Below are 22,356 nucleotides of genomic sequence, written 5' to 3'. Positions count from 1 at the left end.
CAGTGTATCCACTGCAGTCTGCCCATGTAGCAACTATACATGTGTTGACTATCGGAACATCATAAACTAAATCTGAGAAAGAAATGTGAAGAAAAATGTATAACCTGAAGTTACCTTTTTGTGAGAGGCCCTCTAGCAGTTCCTGAAAGACAGTGTCTAGGCCTTTACTGGAGGAGTAGGGGTGCTACCTGCCCATCCTGCTGAGGACATGTTTTGCACAGGTGACCTCAAACTAGCATTCAGACCATTATTTGCATCGTCAAGGCACTTGATGCCTGTTCCAGGTAACCATTCCTACATAGGAGGGGCAGTGGCCTAGTGGTATTATCACTAGACAATTAATCCAGAAACTCAGCTAATGTTCTGGGGACCCGGGTTCGAATCCCGCCACAGCGGGTGGTGGAATTTGAATTCAATTTTTTTTATAAAGTCTGGAATTAAGAACCTACCGATGACGATGAAACATTGTCGATTGTTGGAAAAACCCATCTGGGTTCACTCATGTCCTTTAGGGAAGGAAATCTGCCGTCCTTACCTGATCTGGCCTACATGTGACTCCAGAGCCACAGCTATGTGGTTGACTCTCAACTGCCCTCTACGATGTCCTAGCAGGCCACTCAGTTGTATCAGCATTTCAAGAAGGCTGCTCACTACCACCTTCTGAATGGCAAATGGGGATGGGCAATAAATGCTGGCGTTGCTCATGTCTCATGAATGAAAAAAAACTCGGAGTATGGCACATTTCCGGCACATCTTAACATCTCTTCCAACAAAAAATAGATATCATGACGTCTTCCTTCTATATTGTTGACTAGCAAGTTGACGCACCCAAGATAATCGACAAATTCATACGACTAAAGAACTTGCATTCATATAAAGCCTTTCCCAAGCTCAGGGTCTGCCAAGTGCTTCTCACATGGTCACACTTTTGTCACAATTGAATGCTGCAGCCAGTCTGCACAGGGTCCAAAGTCCACAAACCTCATCATAACAAGATGTTTTGAGCTAATCTGACTCCTTGTGAGGCTGACTGGAGGGATGACAATTGGCCAAGTCACTGAGGAGAACTCCCCTGCTCTTCTTCCAGATAGTGCCGTAGGATCCTTTACCTCCACTTGAGAGAGCAGATGGCTTAACATCTCATCGGAGAGTTGGCGCCTCTGACTGGTTGGCAATGTTTCACCACTGCACCAGAGAGCCGGTAGAGGTTTTACCTCGAGACAGGATCCGAAATCACCATTTTCTGCCACAGAGGCAAGAGTGCGGCCAACTGAGTGACAGATGCCGGGTTGTTGACTGAACCTGCGCAATGAACATTTCCTCACCCCGCAGGTGAATCTCTTCCACTAATTCCTCTCTCCTGTCAGCTAGTTGGAATGCTCTGCCTGGGAGGGTAGAAACCTCACAGCCTTAAGGAAGTACGTGGATCAACAACTGCAATGTCAGAACATTCAAGGCTTATGGGCCAAGGGCTGGAATGTGGGATTAGTGTAGCTTCGGTGTAGTTTTGTGGGTGCAGATTCGGTGGGTCAAAGGGCTCCTCTATATATTGTCTGACTCGTTGACTCTATGAAGTAAAATCGAAAATGCTGGAAATCTGCAGCAATTCTGTCAGCAGCTGTGGAGAGAAAAGACACGTTAATATTTCGAGCAAAATCTTTCTTCAGGCACTCTCGGGGGTCAGCTGTATATTTTGCAGAGTTTTCTCTTCAAACTTTTTGATTTGATTTATTATTGTCACATGTGTACAGTAAGAAGTATTGTTTCTTGTGCGCTATATAGACAAAGCATACCATTCATAGAGAAGGAAAGGAGAGAGTGCAGAATGTAGTGTTACAGTCACAGCGAGGGTGTAGAGAAAGATCAACTCAATGCGAGGTAGGTCCATTCAAAAATCTGATGGCAACAGGGAAGATGCTGTTCTTGAGTTGGTCGCTACGTGACCTCAGACTTTTATATCTTTTTCCCGATGGAAGAGAGAATGTCCGGGGTGCGTGGGGTCCTCGATTACGCTTGCTGCTTTTCCAAGGCAGTGGGAAGTGTAGACAGTGTCAATGGATGGGAGGCTGGTTTGAGAAATGGACGGGGCTTTGTTCACGACCCTTTGTAGTTTCTTGTGGTCTTGGACAGAGCAGGAGCCATACCAAGCTGTGATGCAACCGGAAAGAATGCTTTCTATGGTGCATCTGCAAAGGTTGGGGAGAGTCGTAGCGGACATGCCGAATTTCCTTAGTCTCCTGAGAAAGTAGAGGCGTTGGTGGGCTTTCTTAACTATAGTGTCGGCATGGGGGGACCAGGACAGGTTATTGGTAATCTGGACACCAAAAATCGTGAAGTTCTCGACCATTTCTGTTTTGTCCCCCTTGATGTAGAACAGGAGCATGTCCTCTGCTGTGCTTCCTGAAGTCGATGACTATCTCCTTCGTTTTGCTGACATTGAGGGAGAGATTATTGTCATTGCACCAATTCACCAGATTCTCTATCTCTTTCCTGTACTCTGTCTCGGATCCAAATCTTTGGATTTAGTTTATCTTTTGGTCCATAATCCTGGTCAATCGTTATGTTCTGGTCAAGTGTCGGATTCTGGCCAGTGTCGGGTTCTGGCCAGTGTCGGTCACTCAATCTTGTTAAAAACAAATGTTCATAGAAATCATAGAAATCATAGAAACCCTACAGTGCAGAAGGAGGCCATTCGGCCCATCGAGTCTGCACCGACCACAATCCCACCCAGGCCCTACCCCCACATATTTTACCCGCTAATCCCTCTAACCTATGCACCTCAGGACTCTAAGGGGCAATTTTTAACCTGGCCAATCAACCTAACCCGCACATCTTTGGACTGTTGTGAAGGAAAGTTCAAAAGCTGTAATAGTGTGGCAGCAGATTTGGAAAATGTGAACCTCAATAGCAAATCCTGAATGGCGAATATTAGTAAAGGCAATGAAATGAAAATATTTATCTTTATTAATGATAAAAACTGGTTGTGAAAGACTGGAATGCAATCTCTGGCGTGGGATGTTGTTTATGAAATATTTTGATTTATATTGTCCAAAGTACTTAAGTGCGTCACAACTTGACCCATTCTCAAGCTGTTTGTTTTATAAAACAAGAAAAAATGACTTGTTTTAAACCTGGTTTATATATTACATACACTATACAGCAGAAAAGACGGCCCCTTTGGTTCAGTTTGCTTATACTCCTCAAGTTTTCTCTGAGGTTTCCCCATAATAACACACCTGGGCTTGCTGCTGGACTAGGCACAGGCCTGGGGTGTAGGCCTTTAAGTGAGACAAGAGGGTACAACCCTGCCCTGCTGTAATAAATCATTGGAGGCAGAAATCCCTTCACCAAAATCCCTTTATTTACAAGTTTGACAACAGCATACAGAGTGCTTTCAGTTGGCCGTTTGCACTAGGAGTCCCAGAGGAACTGACATGCCTGGTTAAGTGCAAAGCAAGAGGCTCCCTGAATGGCCCATCAATTTGGCCCTTAATCAGAGACATCTTTTGTTGTCCAGCCCAAATAAACAAAATTGAACGAACTCGGACAACTCAAAAGGGACAGCCCCCGAAAAGGAGGGAAATCGCCCGAAACAAAAGACAAAGCGGAAAGGAAACTTAAAACGTCAAATTAAAATGTGATTAAAGGGGTCAATAATACACCCCCAGTCCCTGCGGTGCCCAGCGGGCACGGAAGGCATCAACTGTGCCCTTGGACACCGCGTGCTCCCTTTCCAGGGACACCCGGCCGCGAATATAGCCGCGGTAGAGGGGCAGACAGTCAGGTTGGACGACCCCCTCGATCGCCTGCTGCCTGGACCTGTAGATGGCACGCCTTGCCAGGCCCAGGAGCAGGTTCACAAGGAGGTCGTCCTCCTTCCCTGCCCCCCCTCTGCACCAGGTGGGTCCTTAATCAGGGAGTTCATATTCTAACAGGCCCACCTCAATTGCCTGATTAAAGTCATTACACCTGCCCTCTCCCCATGGCACCATCTCGCTCTTTTTACACTAATAATATCCAAATAGGGCACCAAAATAAATTTAGCAGGGTTGTGCTTTGGATTGGATGGTCTTTCAGTTAAAATGCAATTGTGTGCTGAAGGTCCTACCTGGCTTGCCGTAGTCATGCTTCCTCTACCGTGTGGCACTGACTGGAAGCGGCCATCTTGCATTCAGTTCCAATAACAAGAGGTCACAGATATAGGTTGAGAGGCGGTAGATTTCAAACTGAGTTCATCTTGGAGAGGCAAAGATTAAAAGGCCTTTTCTTGCTGCGCTGTAAATCATGAGGGGTCTGGGCAGAGAGACCAGGGAGCAACTGTTCCCTTTGGCTTAAGTGTCAAGAACCAGCGGACACCGCTTTAAGGTGATCAGCAGAAGAAGTAATGGCAACGTGAGGGAGAACCTTTTTCTGGAGGGAGTGGATCTGGAATTCACTGCCCGAGAGCGTGGCAGGGCCAGATTCAACCGTGGCTTTTGGAAGAGAATTGGATAAGGATCTGAAAAGAAACTTTTGCAGGGCTAAGGGAAAAAGGCTGGGAGTGGGATGAGGTGTGCTGCTGGTGCAGAGGGATGGTATGGGCATGATGGAGCAAATGGCCTCCTGTAACCACTCTGATTTGTTGAGCTGGTCATGTAGTAAGGATCTGTTCCTAACACCGGAAAAAGGTTGTTATTTAAACGGACACGACACGCAGCAGTGAAATCATTGTGCCAATTAATCAGATGAAAAGAAAATGGAATATTTTTCACATCACTAGAAATGATTTCCTACGTTTTCAGTCCACGTTCCTCTTTGACACACCTTCCTGTCCAAGATAAATATTTTAATGTTAATTGGTTTCCTTTTTTCCTGTGGTATAAATCAAGGGCTCTCAAGCCGGGGTCTGTGGATCCCTGAAGGTCCACAGAGACACTTTTCAGAGTGTTCATGGAACACTGTGATGGAACAGGCCCCGAGCTGGGAGCAGGGTGAAACGTCCACATGTGCAACACAGAGTGGGATGGCTCTCTCTCCCTGAGGAGATCAGCAGGAAAGTGAAATACTTGTTCCCTTAGAAGCAGTGTTAAAGCTCCCTTTACATGCAATGTTCTCACAGAATCCCTACAGCGCAGAAGGAGGCCATTTGGCCCATTGAGCCTGCACTGACCACAATCCCACACAGCTCCTATCCCCGTAGCCCCATGTATTTACCCTATCTAGTCCCCTGACACTAAGGGGCAATTTACCATGGTCAATCAACTTAACTCGCACACCTTTGAACTGTGGGAGGAAACCGGAGCACCCGGAGGAAACCCACTCAGACACGGGGAGAATGTGCAAACTCCACACAGACAGTGACCCAAGCCGGGAATCGAACCCGGATCCCTGGTGTTGTGAGGCAGCAGTGCTAACCACAGTGCCACCGTGCCGCCCTTCCCATGTTGTGTTGCGCCATAAGTTAGATGGTGGGTCCGTGATTATTAATCTGTGTGGAAAGGGCTTCTTCGACCCGAAAAAAAAGATTTCAGGATGACAGGTTGTAGATCATCATCTCCTGAAAAAACTCTGTACTCCTCACGGGACTGTCCAGGTTCTTAGTGGGGCGATTGAGATCAGATGTGTGTTTGATGCTTAATGGTCCAAAGATGAACGAATGTCTTTGCAATCAACCCAGTGACATTGCTTCATTGCTTGAGAGAGAGAGAGAGTGCACTTCCTGCTCACCCTCTGGAGGATAAGTGAACATTTTCTGTTTTCCTTTCTGTGATCAATGAGCCTACACAGATTTAACTCAAGCCTTGTGTGTGTTTTTTTTTCTCTCTCCGCTCGACGTACAGACTATCTTTGAAGATAGAACCAGGGAACAGTTCCCCTCGCCTGGTCTCATCCAAAGAGGACCTAGCAGGTAAGAAAACGGATTTAAGAAATTAATCCCCCATCTCCGGCTGCGAAGGCCGCAACAAGGGCTGTTTTGTGACGTTGTGCTTGGTATTTCACACGCGACGTTCTCCCCGTGTCTGCGTGGGTTTCCCCCGGGTGTGCCGGTTTCCTCCCACAGTCTAAGGATGTGCGGGTTGGGTTGATTGGCCATGTTAAATTGTCCCTTAGTGTCAGGGGGAATAGCAGGGTAAATTTAGGGGGATAGGGTCTGGGTGGGATTGTTCTCAGTGCAGGCTCGATGGGCTGAATGGCCTCCTTCTGCACTGTGGGGATTCCAGGATTCTATGATAACATATCGCAGACTGAATTGCTTCCACCACACATCCTGCTTGTGTTGAGTATGGGAACTGGTTCTTTCCTGCCACTCAGGTTACAGCAAATGTAAATCAGAGGACAAGAGCAATGTGTTACACAGACATGGCTTTCTTCATGGGCTGACTTTGAAACTTGTTATTGCTGCTTAAAGTTCCGAGTGTTATTTTATTGCACTATTTTGATCTAAAACGTGACAAGTGCAGGAACCTCGAAGCAATCTTGGTCCGGGTTAATTAATCCAAAGCATCCAGGGAAAAAAGCCAACAAAAGTTCAGTTCCCTGGCAATTGGGAAGCTTCTGGGTACGTGAGGTTCAAAATACAAGCATTTGTTTGCACACACACACTGGGATTTTGAGGCACTGGATCACAAAAGGGCGGTCAAAGTGATTTGCTGCGCAAGAATATTTGTTTAATCCCAATTTTGTTTAATTCTTTCCTACTGTAAACTCATTCCTTATTAAAGTCTCCCTGTCAGCCATGAAGAGCAAGTAATGGCATCAGTTGAAGTAGTTTTCCCATTGGAGTTAATCATAGAATCCCTACAGCCAGGGGAGGCAGTGGCGTAGTGATATTATCTATGGTAATCCAGCAATCCAGGCCAATGCTCTGGGGATCCAGGTTCGATTCCCAGCTTGGGTGTCTATGTGGGAGTTCATAAATTCATATTTAGGGCAGCACGGTAGCACAGTGGTTGGCACAGCTGCCTCACAGTGCCAGGGACCCGGGTTCACTGTCTGTGTGGAGTATGCACATTCTCTCCGTGTCTGCGTGGGTTTCCTCCGGGTGCTCCGTTTCCTCCCACAGTCCAAAGATGTGCCGGTTAGGTGGATTGGTCATGCTAAATTAACCCTAGTGTCAGGGGGATTACCAGGGTAAATGTTTGGGGTTGTGGGGATGGGGCCTGGGTGGGATTGTGGTCGGTGCAGACTCGATGGGCCCAGTGGCGGCCTCCTGCACTTTAGGGATTGTATGTAGTACAGAAGGAGGCCATTCGGCCCATCGAGTCTGCACCCAGGCCCTATCCCCGTAACCCCACATGCTGCACGGCTTCTGAGATATTGCATGTTTAGAATCCTAGAATAGAATCCCTACAGTGCAGAAGGAGGCATCCGGCCCATCGAGCCTGCACCGACAACAATCCCACCCAGGCCCTATCCCCGTAACCCCATGTATTTGCCCTGCTAGGGTCAATTTAGCATTGGCCAATCAACCTAACCCGCACGTCTTTGGACTGTGGGAGGAAACCGGAGCACCCGGAGGAAACCCACGCAGACACGGGGAGAACGTGCAGGCTCCGCACAGACAGTGACCCAAGCCGGGAATCGAACCCAGGTCCCTGGCGCTGTGAGGCAGCAGTGCTAACCACCGTGCCGCCTTTAAGTGCTGTCAGCATTGCTATTAGTTTAGAGACTGTGGTGTATACCTATTCCAATGTAAGTTAATAAGAATATGGGTTAATTGAGAAGATCGAGAGGGGTTCAAGAAGCACTTGCGCTTGTCCTCATAGTTTATGGTGTCTCAGCGAGACAGTTAAATTGCAAATTGCTCCCCTTTTGATAATTCCTGGTTCGGAGGAGGAAGTGTGAGTCATTTCCTAGCTGAGGGAATTTCCTCTTGGAGTTTTCAGCGCTGTTGCGTGGCAGCTCGAGGACAAGGAATGTCTGTTGAGTAGCATTAATTGTGGCGGCATTACCATCAGTGGAAGTGAGCCATCAAACGTCTGAATGATAACAGGTGCTGAAGAGAGCAGCCAGGATCGAAAAAGAGACATTACGCCGCCGCGGCATATTTGGTTCCAGTCGCAGAGAGTCCAGGCCCACATCATGTATTAGCTGCTTACTGCAAGCCACTGATTGATTGCGAGATATTGGCGCAGCGTACAAAGGAAGGCTGTGAACTGTGACGTGGGACTTTTGTGGTCTGCCTATCTTGCAGCAATCCCCCGTATTTTGGGGAGGCGTACTGAGCCCTCTGCCTTTGTGCAGTCTTCACAGCAGCGGTCGCAGCCAACTTGGTGCTCGTTCAACAAAATATTTGCTTACATATGTATATATTAGAAGAAAAATCCAACATCAATAACTGGTTTCCAAATGTTTACCCACTGACTGCAGGACCTGGCCGACTCCAGATCTGCTACTGATCTTTGTTCATTAGTTAAGGGTGGGTCGGAGGGACTGAGCAAATCTATTTTGATTTGATTTATTATTGTCACAAGGACTCTGATACAGTGAAAAGTATTGTTTCTTGCACGCTATACAGACAAAACATACCGTTCATAGAGTACACAAAGGAGAAGGAAAGGAGAGGGTGCAGAATATAGTGTTACAGTGGATGTTCCGTCAGATGTTTCGTCAGATGTTCCACTCCATCTGACGAAGGAGCAGTGCTCCGAAAGCTTATGGTATTTGCTACCAAATAAACCTGTTGGACTTTAACCTGGTGTTGTGAGACTTCTTACTGTGTTCACCCCAGTCCAACGCCGGCATCTCCACATCACCGAAGGGGAGCAGAGAGGCATAACAATGGGGCACAGCAGATAGCTAAACCCACGGCAGTCAGACAGACAGGCTATTGAAGGTCTCATTGTAAAGTTCTACTCTAAATTCCAAAATGTACTGCTATTCGGAACCTTTACTTCCAATTTGGACACATTTTCAGTGCTAGAATTGTACTATTCAGAATAATATTTTATCCAGAACAACACTCTATCCAGAGAGTGATCAGAATGTGGAACTCTCTACCACCTGGGTAAATTGACATGAATACCCCAGATGAATAGTCAGTGGTGTAGTGGTAAGGTCACAGAGCTAGTAATCTAGAGGCCCAGGCTAATGCTCTGGGGGGCATGAGTTCAAATCCCACCATGGCAACTGGTATTAATAAATTAACTAAACTTACAGTTAATAAATCTGGAATTAAAATCTAGTCTTGGTAATGGTGATTGTTCTCAAAATCAATTTGGTTCAGTAAAAGGAAGGAAATTTGCCACCCGTACTTGACTCCAGATTCACAGCAATGTGGTTGATTCTTAACCGCCAACTGAAATAATTGGGCAAGCTACTCAGCTCAAGGGTGATTAGGGATGGGTAATAAATGCTGGCCTTGCCAGCGGTACCCAAATCCCAGGAAAGAATGGAAAATTAGATGCATTTAGGAGGAGTTCCAATCAATAGAGTGAAGGATATATTAATAGGTATAGGTGACTTAAGGTTAGGAGGAGACTCATGTAGAACATTTGACCTAGTGAGATATATGGCCTGTTTCTTGGCTGTCATTACTGTTTCGGACTTTGATGTCAGCCTTTAAGTTGATCACAACTTTACCCTACAAGTGACCAGTCCAAGTCACAGAGTTCTTTTAAACAGCTGTTTTAATGCTAGCTATATAGCAAGAATTCTAGACAGTTGTAGTCAGTGCCAGTAATTAGCCAGAGCCCAGAATTCAGAAGTACATGAGCAGTTATGGTTTCAAATTCAATTACAAGTAATTAGCATATACCAATCAAGGTATAGGAGTTATCTCAATCCACTCACAATTATTGACTGAGGTTACATCATTCATAAGGTACAAATATTAAAATCAATCGCAATCACTTCATGCTTGCTTAATTATAATATCTAATCAATGGCCTTGACTTAATCATATTAGCTGACCTAATCCATCATTGTTACAAGTTAGCAGTGATGTCCCATTTTGTGTCAGTCTCTGTGACTATCACTCCCTTCTTCCAATTCCAGACGTCTGATTTAATGAATTCTCTCAGACTAAAGGCCTTGGTGCTCATCTGTGAAGACTTTTATGAAGACCTTTGTTTTCTCATTGCAGCTTTTGTGATCTTTAAACTTGTGTGAATTTAATCCTTTCAATTACTTTCCTTGTGTAGTTAAGAACTGAATACGCTGTTTCTCTCTCATGTAGAATTTATAAAGACAGAAGCAGGCCACTCAGGCTAACTGTGTTGGTGTTTATCCTTCACAGGAACAGCTGCCCTAATCCTATGTGCCTGCTATACTTTAGCTATATATTAAGAGGTCTCTACATCAATCACCATCTCTGATAACTCGCTCTGTGCAAAACCAATTCTCCATTCTCCATCTTATACCTTTTATATTTAATAAATACCCGAGTCCTGTTCAATCTAAGCCCTTCAATTACTGGAAACAATGGGCGGGACTTTACGGCCTCGCTTGTCCCAAAACCGTAAAATCCCACCCAAGGTCAACGCACCTTCCCATTGTCCGCCTCTCACCCACTCCGATTCCCATGGCAGGTGGGGCGGTAAAATTTTGGCGAATATGTTCCTACTCTGCCTCACCCCTTCATGATTTGGAATGGCTAACCACCCCATTTTTCTTCAAACATTTTTCTCCTGTCAACCAGTAAGTTAGTTCTCATCCTTATCTATTCAGTCATAACTAGAGGATTGCCTGCGATTGTTTCTTATCCCACTCCTGCGATTGGTGTTCTCCAAGGATCTATCCATGGACCCCAGCCCCTCCCCCTATATGCTACCCTCCTGGGACATCATGCAAAGTCCGAGGGCTGAATTTTAGTTGCCCCCACATAGGTAGGGGTAGACTGGCTCCCCAACCATGGCCTGCCGTTAGAGAATTTTACTAATGGAGGGGCCAGAATCAGACTTCCCCACTAGACTGGGTAGTCAAATTCCATAAGACCCAATTTGTGGGCCGTTTGGCGGAGCCATCAGCCTTTTGCTGATGGTTAATTAACCCCTTCCGAACTGAGGAGGTCACAAGTGAAATTGGAGGTGCTTCCAAGCAGCAGCTCCAACGAGGGAGCGGGGGCATGGGGGTCATGGTTTTTTGAAACAGAGAGGGGGCAGCAGGCAGGCAGGGAAGGCAGCACCAGCTGGTGGCACTGCTGAGCTGCCCACGCTCTTCCACATCCCTGATTTAATCAGTGTTGACCATCATGTCTTCAGCTGCCATGGCTCTAAGCTCTGGATTTCCCCCTCAAACTCTTCACCTTGACTTCACTTTCCTCCTTTAAGACACGCCTTAGGCGGCATGGTGAACATAATGGTTAACACCTCTGCCTCACAGTGCCGGGGACTCGGGTTCAATTCCAGCGTTGGGTGACTGTGTGGAGTTTGCACATTTTCTCCGTGGCTGCACGGGTTTCCTCCGGGTGCTCCAGTTTCCCTCCACAGTCCAAAGATGTGCAGGTTAGGTTGATTGGCCATGATAAATTGTCTCTTAGTGTCAGGGGGATTAGGAGTGTAAATATGTGGGGTTACGGGGATGGGACCTGGGTGGGATTGTTCTAGATGGGCTGAATGACCTCCTCCTGCACTGTAGATTCTATGATTAAAACTTCTCTTTACCTCTTTGACCAAGATCTTGTTCGCTTGGTGTCAAATTGTATTTGATAATGCTTCTGTTAAGCACTTTGGACCATTGTACTACGTTAAGGTGCTTTGCAATAATTTGTTTGTGTTGTTATAAACACTTTAGTCAAATCACCCCGTTATTCTCCTCTGTCCAAGCAAAATTGGACTTTTTTTTGGATAAATATTGGAACTTTTTGAGAATATCGTTGACTATGTGGAGTCTTAGTACAGGAACAGAAAATCTCAGCAGGTCTGACAGCATCCATGGAGAGAGAACTGAGCCAACGTTTTGAGTTTTGACGAAGAGTCATCCAGACTCGAAACCTTAGCTCTGTTCTCTATCCACATGTAGAAAGAACATCGAAAACATCGGAGGATAACACAGTCATACTTGGTTGTTGTCAGACCTGCTGAAACTTTCCAGCATCATCTGTTTTTGTTTCCGATTCCGGTATCCACAGTATTTTGCTTTTATCTTGGAGTGTTAATTCAGTCTGTTTCCGATGCCTCCGTACTCATTATACTACAGAATATCTTTGGATTTTCGACCCATTATCATCGTTTGCCAATTGGGGTTGAAGTCCTTCAATTAGCAAAGGTAGGAGAGGTGTGAAATCAAGGCCCCATGTGCTCTCTCAGTTGGGTGTGAAGGATTTTGTAGCATTGGTTTTTAAGAAGAGCAGGGAAATTAGGCCCCCTGTCCATGGCCAATATTCATCCCTCAATGATGATCTGGAGATGATGGCCAAGTGATATTATCGCGAGACGATTAATCCAAAAACCCACCTAATATTCTGGGGACCCAGGTTCGAATCCCACCACGGCAGATGGTGGAATTTGAGTTCAATTTTTTAAAATGTGGAATTAAGCATCTACTCATGACCATGAAACCATTGTCAATTGTTGGAAAAACCCATCCAGTTCACTAATGTCCTTTAGAGAAGGAAATCTGCCATCCTTACCTGGTCTGGCCTACATGTGACTCCAAAGCCACAGCAATGTGATTGACTCTCAACTGTCCTCGGGCAACTAGGGATGGGCAATAAATGCTGGCCACCCATGTCCCATGAATGAATAAAAACACATTGCAGTCTAAGAGAGATTTCTGTGTCCAAATTGGCTGCCGCATTTCCAATATTACATCAGTAACTGCACTGCAAATATCCCTCTGTCTGTAAAACAATGTGTCTGGGACGTCCTCAGGCCAGGTAAAGTGCTACTTTCCCTTTTCACTCTTAAAGCAGATTGTGTTTGACAGTCATCATCCAGGAAAAGGACCATCGCACCACAAGAACTGCTGTTAAATTACAGTACATTGAGGAACTAGGGAATGATTGCAGGGAACTAAATAGCTCTCACTAGTGCAGAAAGAGGTCCACTTGGAACTTGGCTCGAGCGTGTTGATGTAGAGCAAACGACTCATGAGCTTGGCAACGTGATGTATAGAATCGCTACAGTGAAGAAGGAGGCCATTCGGCCCATCGAGCCTGCACCGACACCAATCCCACACAAACCCCATCCTTGTAAGCCCACCTATTTACCCTGCTAATCCACATGACACTCAGGGACAATTTAGCATGGCCAATCCACCTAACTTGCACATCGTTGGACTGTGGGAGGAAACCGGAGCCCCCGGAGGAAACCCACGCAGACATGGGGAGAATGAACAAACTCCACACAGACAGTGACCCGAGGCCGGAATTGAACCCGGGTCCTTGGCACTGTGTGGCAGCAGTGCTAACCACTGTGCCACCTTATCTACTCCTGGTCATTCAAAGTCTTGTTTTATGCAGTTTAAGTTTAAAAGAAAAAACTGGGATTATCACACAATTTGATGAAAACAGCCTTGAATGAAGAGCGGCCAACTGTACCAAACCGCCATCCCGGCCCACCCTCCCGCCACCTCGGCCCACCCTCTAAAGCCCGCCATCCCAGTGCGCCATCCCGGCCCACCCTCTAAAGCCCACCACCGCGGCCCACTGTCCCAGCCGACTGGACCAATACAATAGCCAGTTGGAGAGTCACGCCATGGTGTGTGAAGCCTTCCTTTGTGTTCGGTAATGACAAACAGCACTTTGAGGCCAAAAGGGAGCCAGAAAAGTATATTAAAACTTGTGGGAGGAAAAAGCAGTCGTACTTGGATGTTCTTACGGATCGGTTCAGGTTAGTAATAACGAGTAGCTGACGCTGCAGTTTCTCCTTACACTACATTTCCTGTCGAAAGTGCAGCGCGTCGATATAGGCAGACGAAAGTTGCTGGCCATCTTTCAGGTGTTTGAATCAGCTGTAACTTGAGGTGGAAAGCGTGGACTTAAGTTAGCGAGGTATCCAAATATTTGGCGAGCTAGCTTTCAATGTTCAGACAATAAGAGCAGCTCTGAATGGCTGGGGGAATGAAGTGATATTTACTGCAGTGAATGCTTAGAAAGGAGCACGTTAATTCAGCAGTGTGGTAATATTTTAATGTGTGGATGTTCAACTTCCTGCTCCATTATTTTTGACCTCCGAGGCTCTTGTAACACAATGAATGTCAGCTGCTGCATCTGTGTTATTAATTATCAAATTGTTCTAAATAATTATGGGGCGGCACAGGATTTTCAGTAACAAACGTTTTATTCTTTCTTTAAATACAACTTGCCAACCAATTTCTTGCAATAAATAACGCACCAGTAATCTTACTGTAAATAAGAGTCAACACTGAAACATGATGATGAAACCACATGACCAATACCTGCCAAGTGTCTCGAGCTGAGGTTGAAATTCATAGAATCCCTACAGTGCAGAAGGAGGCCGTTTGCTGCCTCACAGCACCAAGGACCCGGGTTCAATTCCAGCCTCGGGTGACTGTGCGGAGTTTCAACGTTCTCCCCAGCAGATTCGATGGGCCGAACAGCCTCTTTCTGCACTGTAGGGTTCTATGATAAATGGAGTGGTACGGCGGCACACTGGATAGCACCGCTGCCTCACAGCGCCAGGGATCCGGGTTCGATTCACGGCTTGTGTCACTGTCTGTGCAGAGTCTGCACATTCTCCTCGTGTCTGTGTGGGTTTGCTCCGGTTTCCTCCCACAGTCCAAAAGATGTGCTGGTTAGGTGCATTGGCCATGCTAAAGTCTCCATCGGTGTACCCAAACAGGCGCTGGAGTGTGGCGACTAGGGGATTTTCACAGCAACTTCATTGCAGTGTTAATGTAAGCCTACTTGTGACACTGAATAAATAAGATGTGCGGGTTGGGTTGATTGGCCAGGGTAAATTGCCCCTTAGTGTCAGGGGGACTAGCAGGGTGAATATGTCAGGTTACGGGTAATAGGGCCTGGGTGGGATTGTCGTCGGTGCAGGCTCGATGGGCCAAATGGCCTCCTTCTGCACTGGAGGGATTCTATGAATTTCAACCTCAGCTCGAGACACTTGGCAGGTATTGGTCATGTGGTTTCTTCATCATGTTTCAGTGTTGACTCTTATTTACAGTAACATTACTGGTGCGTCATTTATTGCAAGAAATTGGTTGGCAAGTTGTATTTAAAGAAAGAATAATACGTTTGTTACTGAAAATCCTGGCTGCTTCATGTGTAGCAGCGAGGGAGGATGCCATGTACCATTCTCAGCGTTTTGAATGGGTAATGAGACACTAGGGACACGGTTTATGAATAGTATATATTCTCTCAGTTTGCAAAATAATGCTGACAGAGCGCTAACTTGATTTGTGGAATAGTTTTGAAGTGATTTTTTTTGGATTTTTTTTCGTGGGGAGAAAGTGAAGCCAAAGCGACAGAACAAAGCAAAGAAACCTTAATATTTCTACACCCTGGGAATCTCTCAAACGTGGCCCATCAATGAATCGTTCGTCTTTAACCCCCTCGAGACTCGCTTCCGAATCTATTGACCCTTTATCAGTCTGCACCATCACAAACTACACGGCGGCACAGTGGTTAGCACTGCTGCCTCACAGCGCCAGGGACCCGGGTTCGATTCCCAGTTTGGGTCACTGTCTATGTGGAGTTTGCACATTCTCCCCGTGTCTGCGTGGGTTTCCTCTGGGTGCTCTGGTTTCCTCCCACATTCTGAAAGACATGCTGGTTAGGTGCATTGGCCTTGCTAAATTCTCCCTCAGTGTACCCGAACAGGCGCCGGAGTGTGGCGACTAGGGGAATTTCACAGTAACTTCATTGCAGTGTTAATGTAAACCTTACTTGTGACTAATAAATAAATAACTTACACACGTTCATATAAACTTTGTATCTCGTATTTATGTCGCTAACTGAACGGAACTAATGGCCCAGATAGATATGTTTTATAACATGTATAAACTTAACCCAGGATCAAGTACACTCCATCTCATCTTGTGCATTAACTGATTGGGTTATGTTAGTGAAGTAAATGGTTTACATGGGGCCATGCAGCAGAACAGGGACATCAATACTAAGCAAGCATCAGTGTATTATTCTCCTGCGTGGCCTTCCTAACCATTTCCCCACACAACAAGAGTTAGAGCACAATGTGGAATGGTTGGAAATGTGGGTAACCCCACTCAAGCACTCCTGTTTTATTCCAGAAAGCTAGCTGATGAAGGAGAGTTCTGCGACCAATCTTTGCATATGTTTTCATTAATTACAGGGTTACCTCTCCCTATTATGCATGGCTGAGGGCCCAGACCAATAAAAGCACAAGTTAAACACGGATTCTGTTTTGACAATTGTTGACTTTGTTTGATTGACATCTTTATGTGGTTATAATACATTCTTTCTGTCATCTCTTTTGCCAATGTTTCGATGGTTATTTGGACAGGATTTACAAGTGTAAAATGTTTACAGCCTCTGTCATTGATACTTTAACACTGTTTGATCGTCACTTTTATAGGATTGTAGGAACAACTTTCTCAAAGAATATTTCAGAATGGGTGTTTTCTTAACAGTTCCATGCTCCCCATTGTTATTATATGACCGGTTATGTTTTTTCTTAATTCATTCGTGGGACATGGGCGTCGCTGGCTGGCCAGCATTTATTGCCCTCCCTAGTTGCCCGAGGGCAGTTGAGAGTCAACCACATTGCTGTGGCTCTGGAGTCACATGTAGGCCAGACCAGGTAAGGACGGCAGATTTCCTTCCCTAAAGGGTCATTAGTGAACCAGATGGGTTTTTCCAACAATCGACAATGGTTTCATGGTCATCAGTAGATTCTTAATTCCAGATTTTTTTTTCGTTGAATTCAAATTCCACCATCTGCTTTGGTAGGATTTGAACTCAGGTCCCCTGAACATGAGTTGAGTTTCTGGATTAATAGTCTAGCAATGATACCACTAGGCCATCACTTCCCCTGATAATGCACACTGGGTGAATGGAAATAGAAGAAACAAGGGTTGGCATTGAGTTGAGAAAGGCAATGGGGAGTAGCTGGGAGGACGTGAAGTGGCATTGAGTTGGCATGGAGTTGGCATGGAGCATATGAGGGACCACGGTGTGTGGGTGAGTGGGGATGGGAAGAACTGGATTGCAAGGTGAGGGCTGGAGAGCCTCGTTAGGAATGGGTTAACAGACCTTCCAATTAAGTCCTAATTTGATGTCAATGATTCAATAGCAGTCACTGATATATAAAGGAGCTCCAGGTGGCACTGGGTGTTGGTGGAGAATTGAATGTGGAGTTGGATCAAAGAAATAAAGGTAGTTTGTGAAGAAGTAGAACTCGTGTCTCTACTGAACTGCAACTGAGAGGTTCAAACAGGCCTAACTTGAATAACAAAGAAAAGGAGTTTAAGAGTCTATGACTCAAAACGTCAACTCTGTTTCTCTCCTAAGAGATGCTGGCAGACCTGTTGAGTGTTTCCAGCGTCCTCCATTCTTGCTTCAGATTCCAGCATCCACAACAATTTGCTTATTTTACCTCCTGTTGTTTGGTGTACGTACCAAAATTCCATCCACGCGTGGGTGGGGAAAAGAATTAGTTGGGAACATGGCTCCTGAATGAGAAATAGAGCATTACACTCGCACACAGGAAACCAGAATGGAGGGAGGGGGAAAAAAAAGTTCTCTGCCTGAAAGACCCCACACGTAAATTGGACCTTGGTGTCCTTTCAGGTCACGCTGTATGTGTAACATATGTAGAGAGTCGACAGTGTCGGGTCTTTCTCTGAGGGTTTTTATTCAGCATCAAGAGCTAAAGACAGTAGTTACGTAAGCATGTTTGGTTAGGGAACAGGAACAGAATTCAAGTTTCCAACCACTGGCGGGAGAATAAATATTGCCCTGGGGAGGGGGGAGTGGGCACACAATGAAGCTTTCAGTAATTCTCAGCGCTGGCACACTCAAAGATAAAGAAATTCAATCTCTGCAAACAAGGAACATCACGTCTGTTGGGCAGCAGGAATAATTTTAAGATGTCGCTGGCCTGCGAATCCAGGCAGTATTGTAAACTGGATACGGGCAAGCTGAGGCCATGAGACAGCAGACGATTGGAACTTTCCATGGGAGTTAATAGACGTTGTTAAAATCACTGGTGTTAAAGAATCTGGAATGCACCATCTGTTCTTGTCTTCAATTGCCGCATTGCAGCCTCAGAGTGCAGCAGCCTTCACAATCTTACAACCCGATTGATGTAATTCTTTAAAGAATTGTGTGTTTTCTTTAGAAGAGTTTATGAGACAAATCTGGCAAAGCACTGAAGTTCGGAAAACGCCACGTAATAGCCATTTGCCACATGCGGCTTTCCGCATTCCAGAGGAGATGGCTCAGGGGTGAGAATCCGTGCCTTTTTCAAACCATAACTCGCAGGCCAAGCAGCCTGAAGTGAGTTCCCAATGGTCTTTCCACAGGGACACGTGGAACCCCCCACATTTGCCAGGAGAATTTTCAAATGTTATTTTCCTTTTCTCCTCCTGCCCCCCGCCCCCAACCCCCGTGTAATGTTTTTTGTGGATCAGTCCCACCAATCCCCACCCCCTCACTGCCCCCATGTCCGACACTCACTGGTCGCAGGTGTACGCCATCTTGTGCCCGTGTCTACCCAGCCGTTAGGATTTGATTTGATTTATTATTGTCACATGTATTGGTACACAGTGAAAAGTATTGTTTCTTGCGCACTATACAGACAAAAGATACCGTTCAAAGTGAAGGAAAGGAGGGGGTGCTGAATGTCGTGTTACAATCATAGCTAGGGTGTAGAGAAAGATCAACTTAATGCGAGGTTGGTCCATTCAAAAGTCTGATGGCAGCAGGGAGGAAGATGTTCTTGTGTCAGTTGGTACATGTCCTCAGACGTTTGTGTCTTTTTCCCGACGGAAGAAGATGGAAGAGAGTATATCCTGGGTGCGTGGGATCCTTGTTATGCTGGCTGTTTTTCCGAGGCAGTGGGAAGTGTAGACAGAGTCAATGGATGGGAGGCTGGTTTGCGTGATGGATTGGGCTACATTCATAACCCTTTGTAGTTTCTTGCGGTCTTGGGCAGAGCAGGAGCCATATCAAGCTGTGATACAACCAGAAAGAATGTTTTCTATGGTGCATCTGTAAAATTTGATGAGAATGGTAGCTGACATGCCAAGTTTCCTTAGTCTTCTGAAAAAGTAGAGACATTGGCGGGCTTTCTTAACTATCGTGTCAGCATCGGAGGACCAGGACAGATTGTTGGTGATCTGGACACCTAAAAACTTTAAGTTCTCAACCATTTCTACTTCATCCCCATTGATGTAGACAGGAGCATGTTCTCCACTACACTTCCTGAAGTCGATGACTTTCTCCTTCAGGACTTCTGGGCTCCTTCAAGACATGCAGGAGTGCACATCTTGAGGCGACTTTGTTAAATCCACTAATCACACGCTGAGGGAAGGCTCAATCTGGAGCCGGTCCTTTCCTTAAGCCAGGTTTATTTCCAAGACTACAGAGTAAAGACATGGATTCCTCTCGTTCCCCACAACACCCTTGTGAACTGGTGTTTATACCCTTGCAGTGATTCCCCAATCATTCCCCAATGCCGCTCCTAATTGCCAACTTAAAGCAGGTTCTCTGTTGCAGCACAGTTTCACAGTGGTTAGCACTGCTGCCTCACAGCGCCAGGGACCCGGGTTCGATTCCCGGCTCGAGTCGTTGTCTGTGTGGAGTCTGCACGTTCTCCCTGTGTCTGCGTGGGTTTCCTCCGGGTGCTCCGGTTTCCTTCCACACTCAAAGATATGTGGGTTAGGTGGATCGGCCATGCTAAATTGCTCCTTGGTGTCAGGGGGATTCTTAAGGGAAGGAGGGAGGATGAGACTAGGCAATACCTTGCATCCGTTTCGGGTGTAGAGAAGGCAGTTGGATGCTGGTGAGCCCACATCTTGTGCCCGGTCAGGTATGAGAAAGAAATTCAAGCGTTGGATGCAAGATGGATAAGATTCACAAGGCTGACCCTTAGTGCTAACATTCTGAGTTACAAAGGTGGATACAGCTACAATAGGAAGCACCTGAGAGGTAGCCTCATCAAGGTAGATGAAACAGTTCAGTAAATGTTACGGAAAAGATGAAACTGAATAATTGCTTTCATTCTGTAGTAGGCTAACAACAAGTGATATGTATGACTGTTATGACTGAAACTAAATTCCTCACTTGAGCCAATGAATGTAAAGAACAGTGGAAGCGAAATCCTTGGAATCATTTCAGAAATGGGATGCCACATTGGGAGAATTTCAGAGTCTTTGGATGGACAAACTAAGATGGAAGCAAGTGGATTTCTTCATCTGTGATTATCTCTGGATGACACACAAGTTATCAGTCTTTGAGATTTATTCCTGTGATCAATAATTAAGTACACATCTCCCAGACATTTAACTTGTGATCAATGCAAGAAGTGAGTTTCCACAAGCAGATTTCATTGTCTGTGAGCTGACAGTAATTGACACGTTCATGGAATCAAAGAGTGCAGAAGGAGGCCATTTGGCCCATTGAGTCTGCACCGACAACAATTCCACGCAGGTCCTATCCCCATAACCCCATGCATTTACCCTGCCAATCCCTCTGTCACTAAGGGGCAATTTTAGCATGGCCAATCCACCTAACCTGCACATCTTTGGACTGTGGAGGAAACCAGAGCACCCGGAGGAAACCCACGCAGACACGGGGAGAATGTGCAAACTCCACACAGACAGTGACCCAAGCCGGGAATTGAACCCGGGTCGCTGGCCCTGTGAGGCAGCAATGCTAACCGCTGTGCCTCTGCGCCCCCTTGCATTGCTCTTCACAAACGCCTTTGAGAACTTCGATGCAACTACAGCACAGGGTGAGTTTTACAAGCGGCACACAGGGCTTTGAGTGTACAGTTCACATCATAACTCATGGGCAGTGAATTGCACAGAGGGACACAGGCCACCAGAAACAATGGGAGGCTCATTTCCTAGGTAGGTCTTACACCCCAGATACTCAGCCATCTCTTCCCTTTACAGATGCTAGCTGCCTTCACTATTTCCAGCATTTTTCATTCACATTGCCGGATTATTCGACTCACTGCGGAAATTAAGTGGGTGGAATTTTCCTGTCCCACCTGGCACAGGAATTGTAGCGGGCAGGACATGGGCCATGCAAAAGTCTGTTGACCTCGGGTGGGATTTTCTGGTTTTGGGGTGAGCGCAGCTAGAAAATCCCACCCATTCTGTCAAACAACATGTACTTTAATACTGAGTACATAGATGACATTTTCATAGAATCATAGAATCCCTACAGTGCAGAAGGAGACAATTTGGCCCATTTGAGCCAACACCGTCAACAATCCCACCCAGACCCTATCCCTGTAACCTCATCTATGTACCCTGTTAATTCCCCTGACACTAATGGACAGTATATCATGGCCAATCCACCTAACCCGCACATCTTTGGACTGTGGGAGGAAACCGGAGCACCCGGAGGAAACCCACGCAAACACGGGGAGAGCGTGCAAACTCCACACAGACAGTGACCCGAGCTGGGAATCGAACCTGGGTCCCTGGCACTGTGAGTGCTAACCACTGTGCCACCATGCCACCCTCAAGGAAGGAAGGATTCATTGCGAGGAGTTGGATTTAGCAGTGAGTTGTTCTTGAAATAGGGGAAAATGATGGTATTTGGAGTAAATATGGGACCAGTTGTAACTAGTGAGAGTGTCTTCAGTGCTGCTCAGCCAAATTCCACCCCCCCCCCCGCAAAGTAACACATTCCAAGCTAAGATTAATTATTAGTCTGCATTCTTAGCATCTGCTCCATGTTTACCAGATAAATCGACTCTTGTAACAAAACACTGCCTCTTAAAACGGCTCTACCTTAAACATAAAATATATCAAAATTGCACAGTATCTTCACATAAGGGAAGGTGCAAAGACATTTTGGGTTCATTTACTAATTCTAGACAGATATGAACAGTAATATATGGACAGAACTGTGTGTGTGCGTGTGTGTGTGCACGCATGTGCGTGTGTGTGTGCACGCATGTGCGTGTGTGTGTGCACGCATGTGCGCGTGTGTGTGCACGCATGTGCGCGTGTGTGTGCACGCATGTGCGCGTGTGTGTGCACGCATGTGCGCGTGTGTGTGCACGCATGTGCGCGTGTGTGTGCACGCATGTGCGTGTGTGTGTGTGCATGCATGTGCGTGTGTGTGCACGCATGTGCGTGTGTGTGTGTGCACGCATGTGCGTGTGTGTGTGTGTGCACGCATGTGTGCGTGTCCTACTCCAGGCGAAGGCTGGATCGCATGACACACTTCCCTTATAGTGATATGCAATCCCTTAAAGGTATATTACAACAGGGGCCGCAGTTTGAAAATGAAGGCTCTTCCATTTA

The 22,356-nt window shown here is 46.1% G+C and overlaps 1 protein-coding gene across 4 annotated transcripts in view; it reads left to right on the top strand.

The window, feature by feature from the left end:
* ralgps1 (Ral GEF with PH domain and SH3 binding motif 1) overlaps positions 1-22,356 on the top strand; it is a 758,896-nt gene that overhangs the window by 589,208 nt on the left and 147,332 nt on the right. For all 4 annotated transcript variants that reach the window (XM_078226428.1, XM_078226430.1, XM_078226431.1 and 1 more), the window contains one exon: positions 5,820-5,887. In XM_078226428.1, coding sequence (XP_078082554.1) covers positions 5,820-5,887 — 68 coding nt within the window. The remainder of the gene's footprint in view (positions 1-5,819; positions 5,888-22,356) is intronic.

This window comes from Mustelus asterias, chromosome 13, assembly GCF_964213995.1.
Source record: "Mustelus asterias chromosome 13, sMusAst1.hap1.1, whole genome shotgun sequence".
Lineage (NCBI taxonomy): Eukaryota > Metazoa > Chordata > Chondrichthyes > Carcharhiniformes > Triakidae > Mustelus > Mustelus asterias.
Note: the sequence above shows the minus strand (reverse complement) of the source record. Positions and strands in the feature narration are given on the sequence as shown.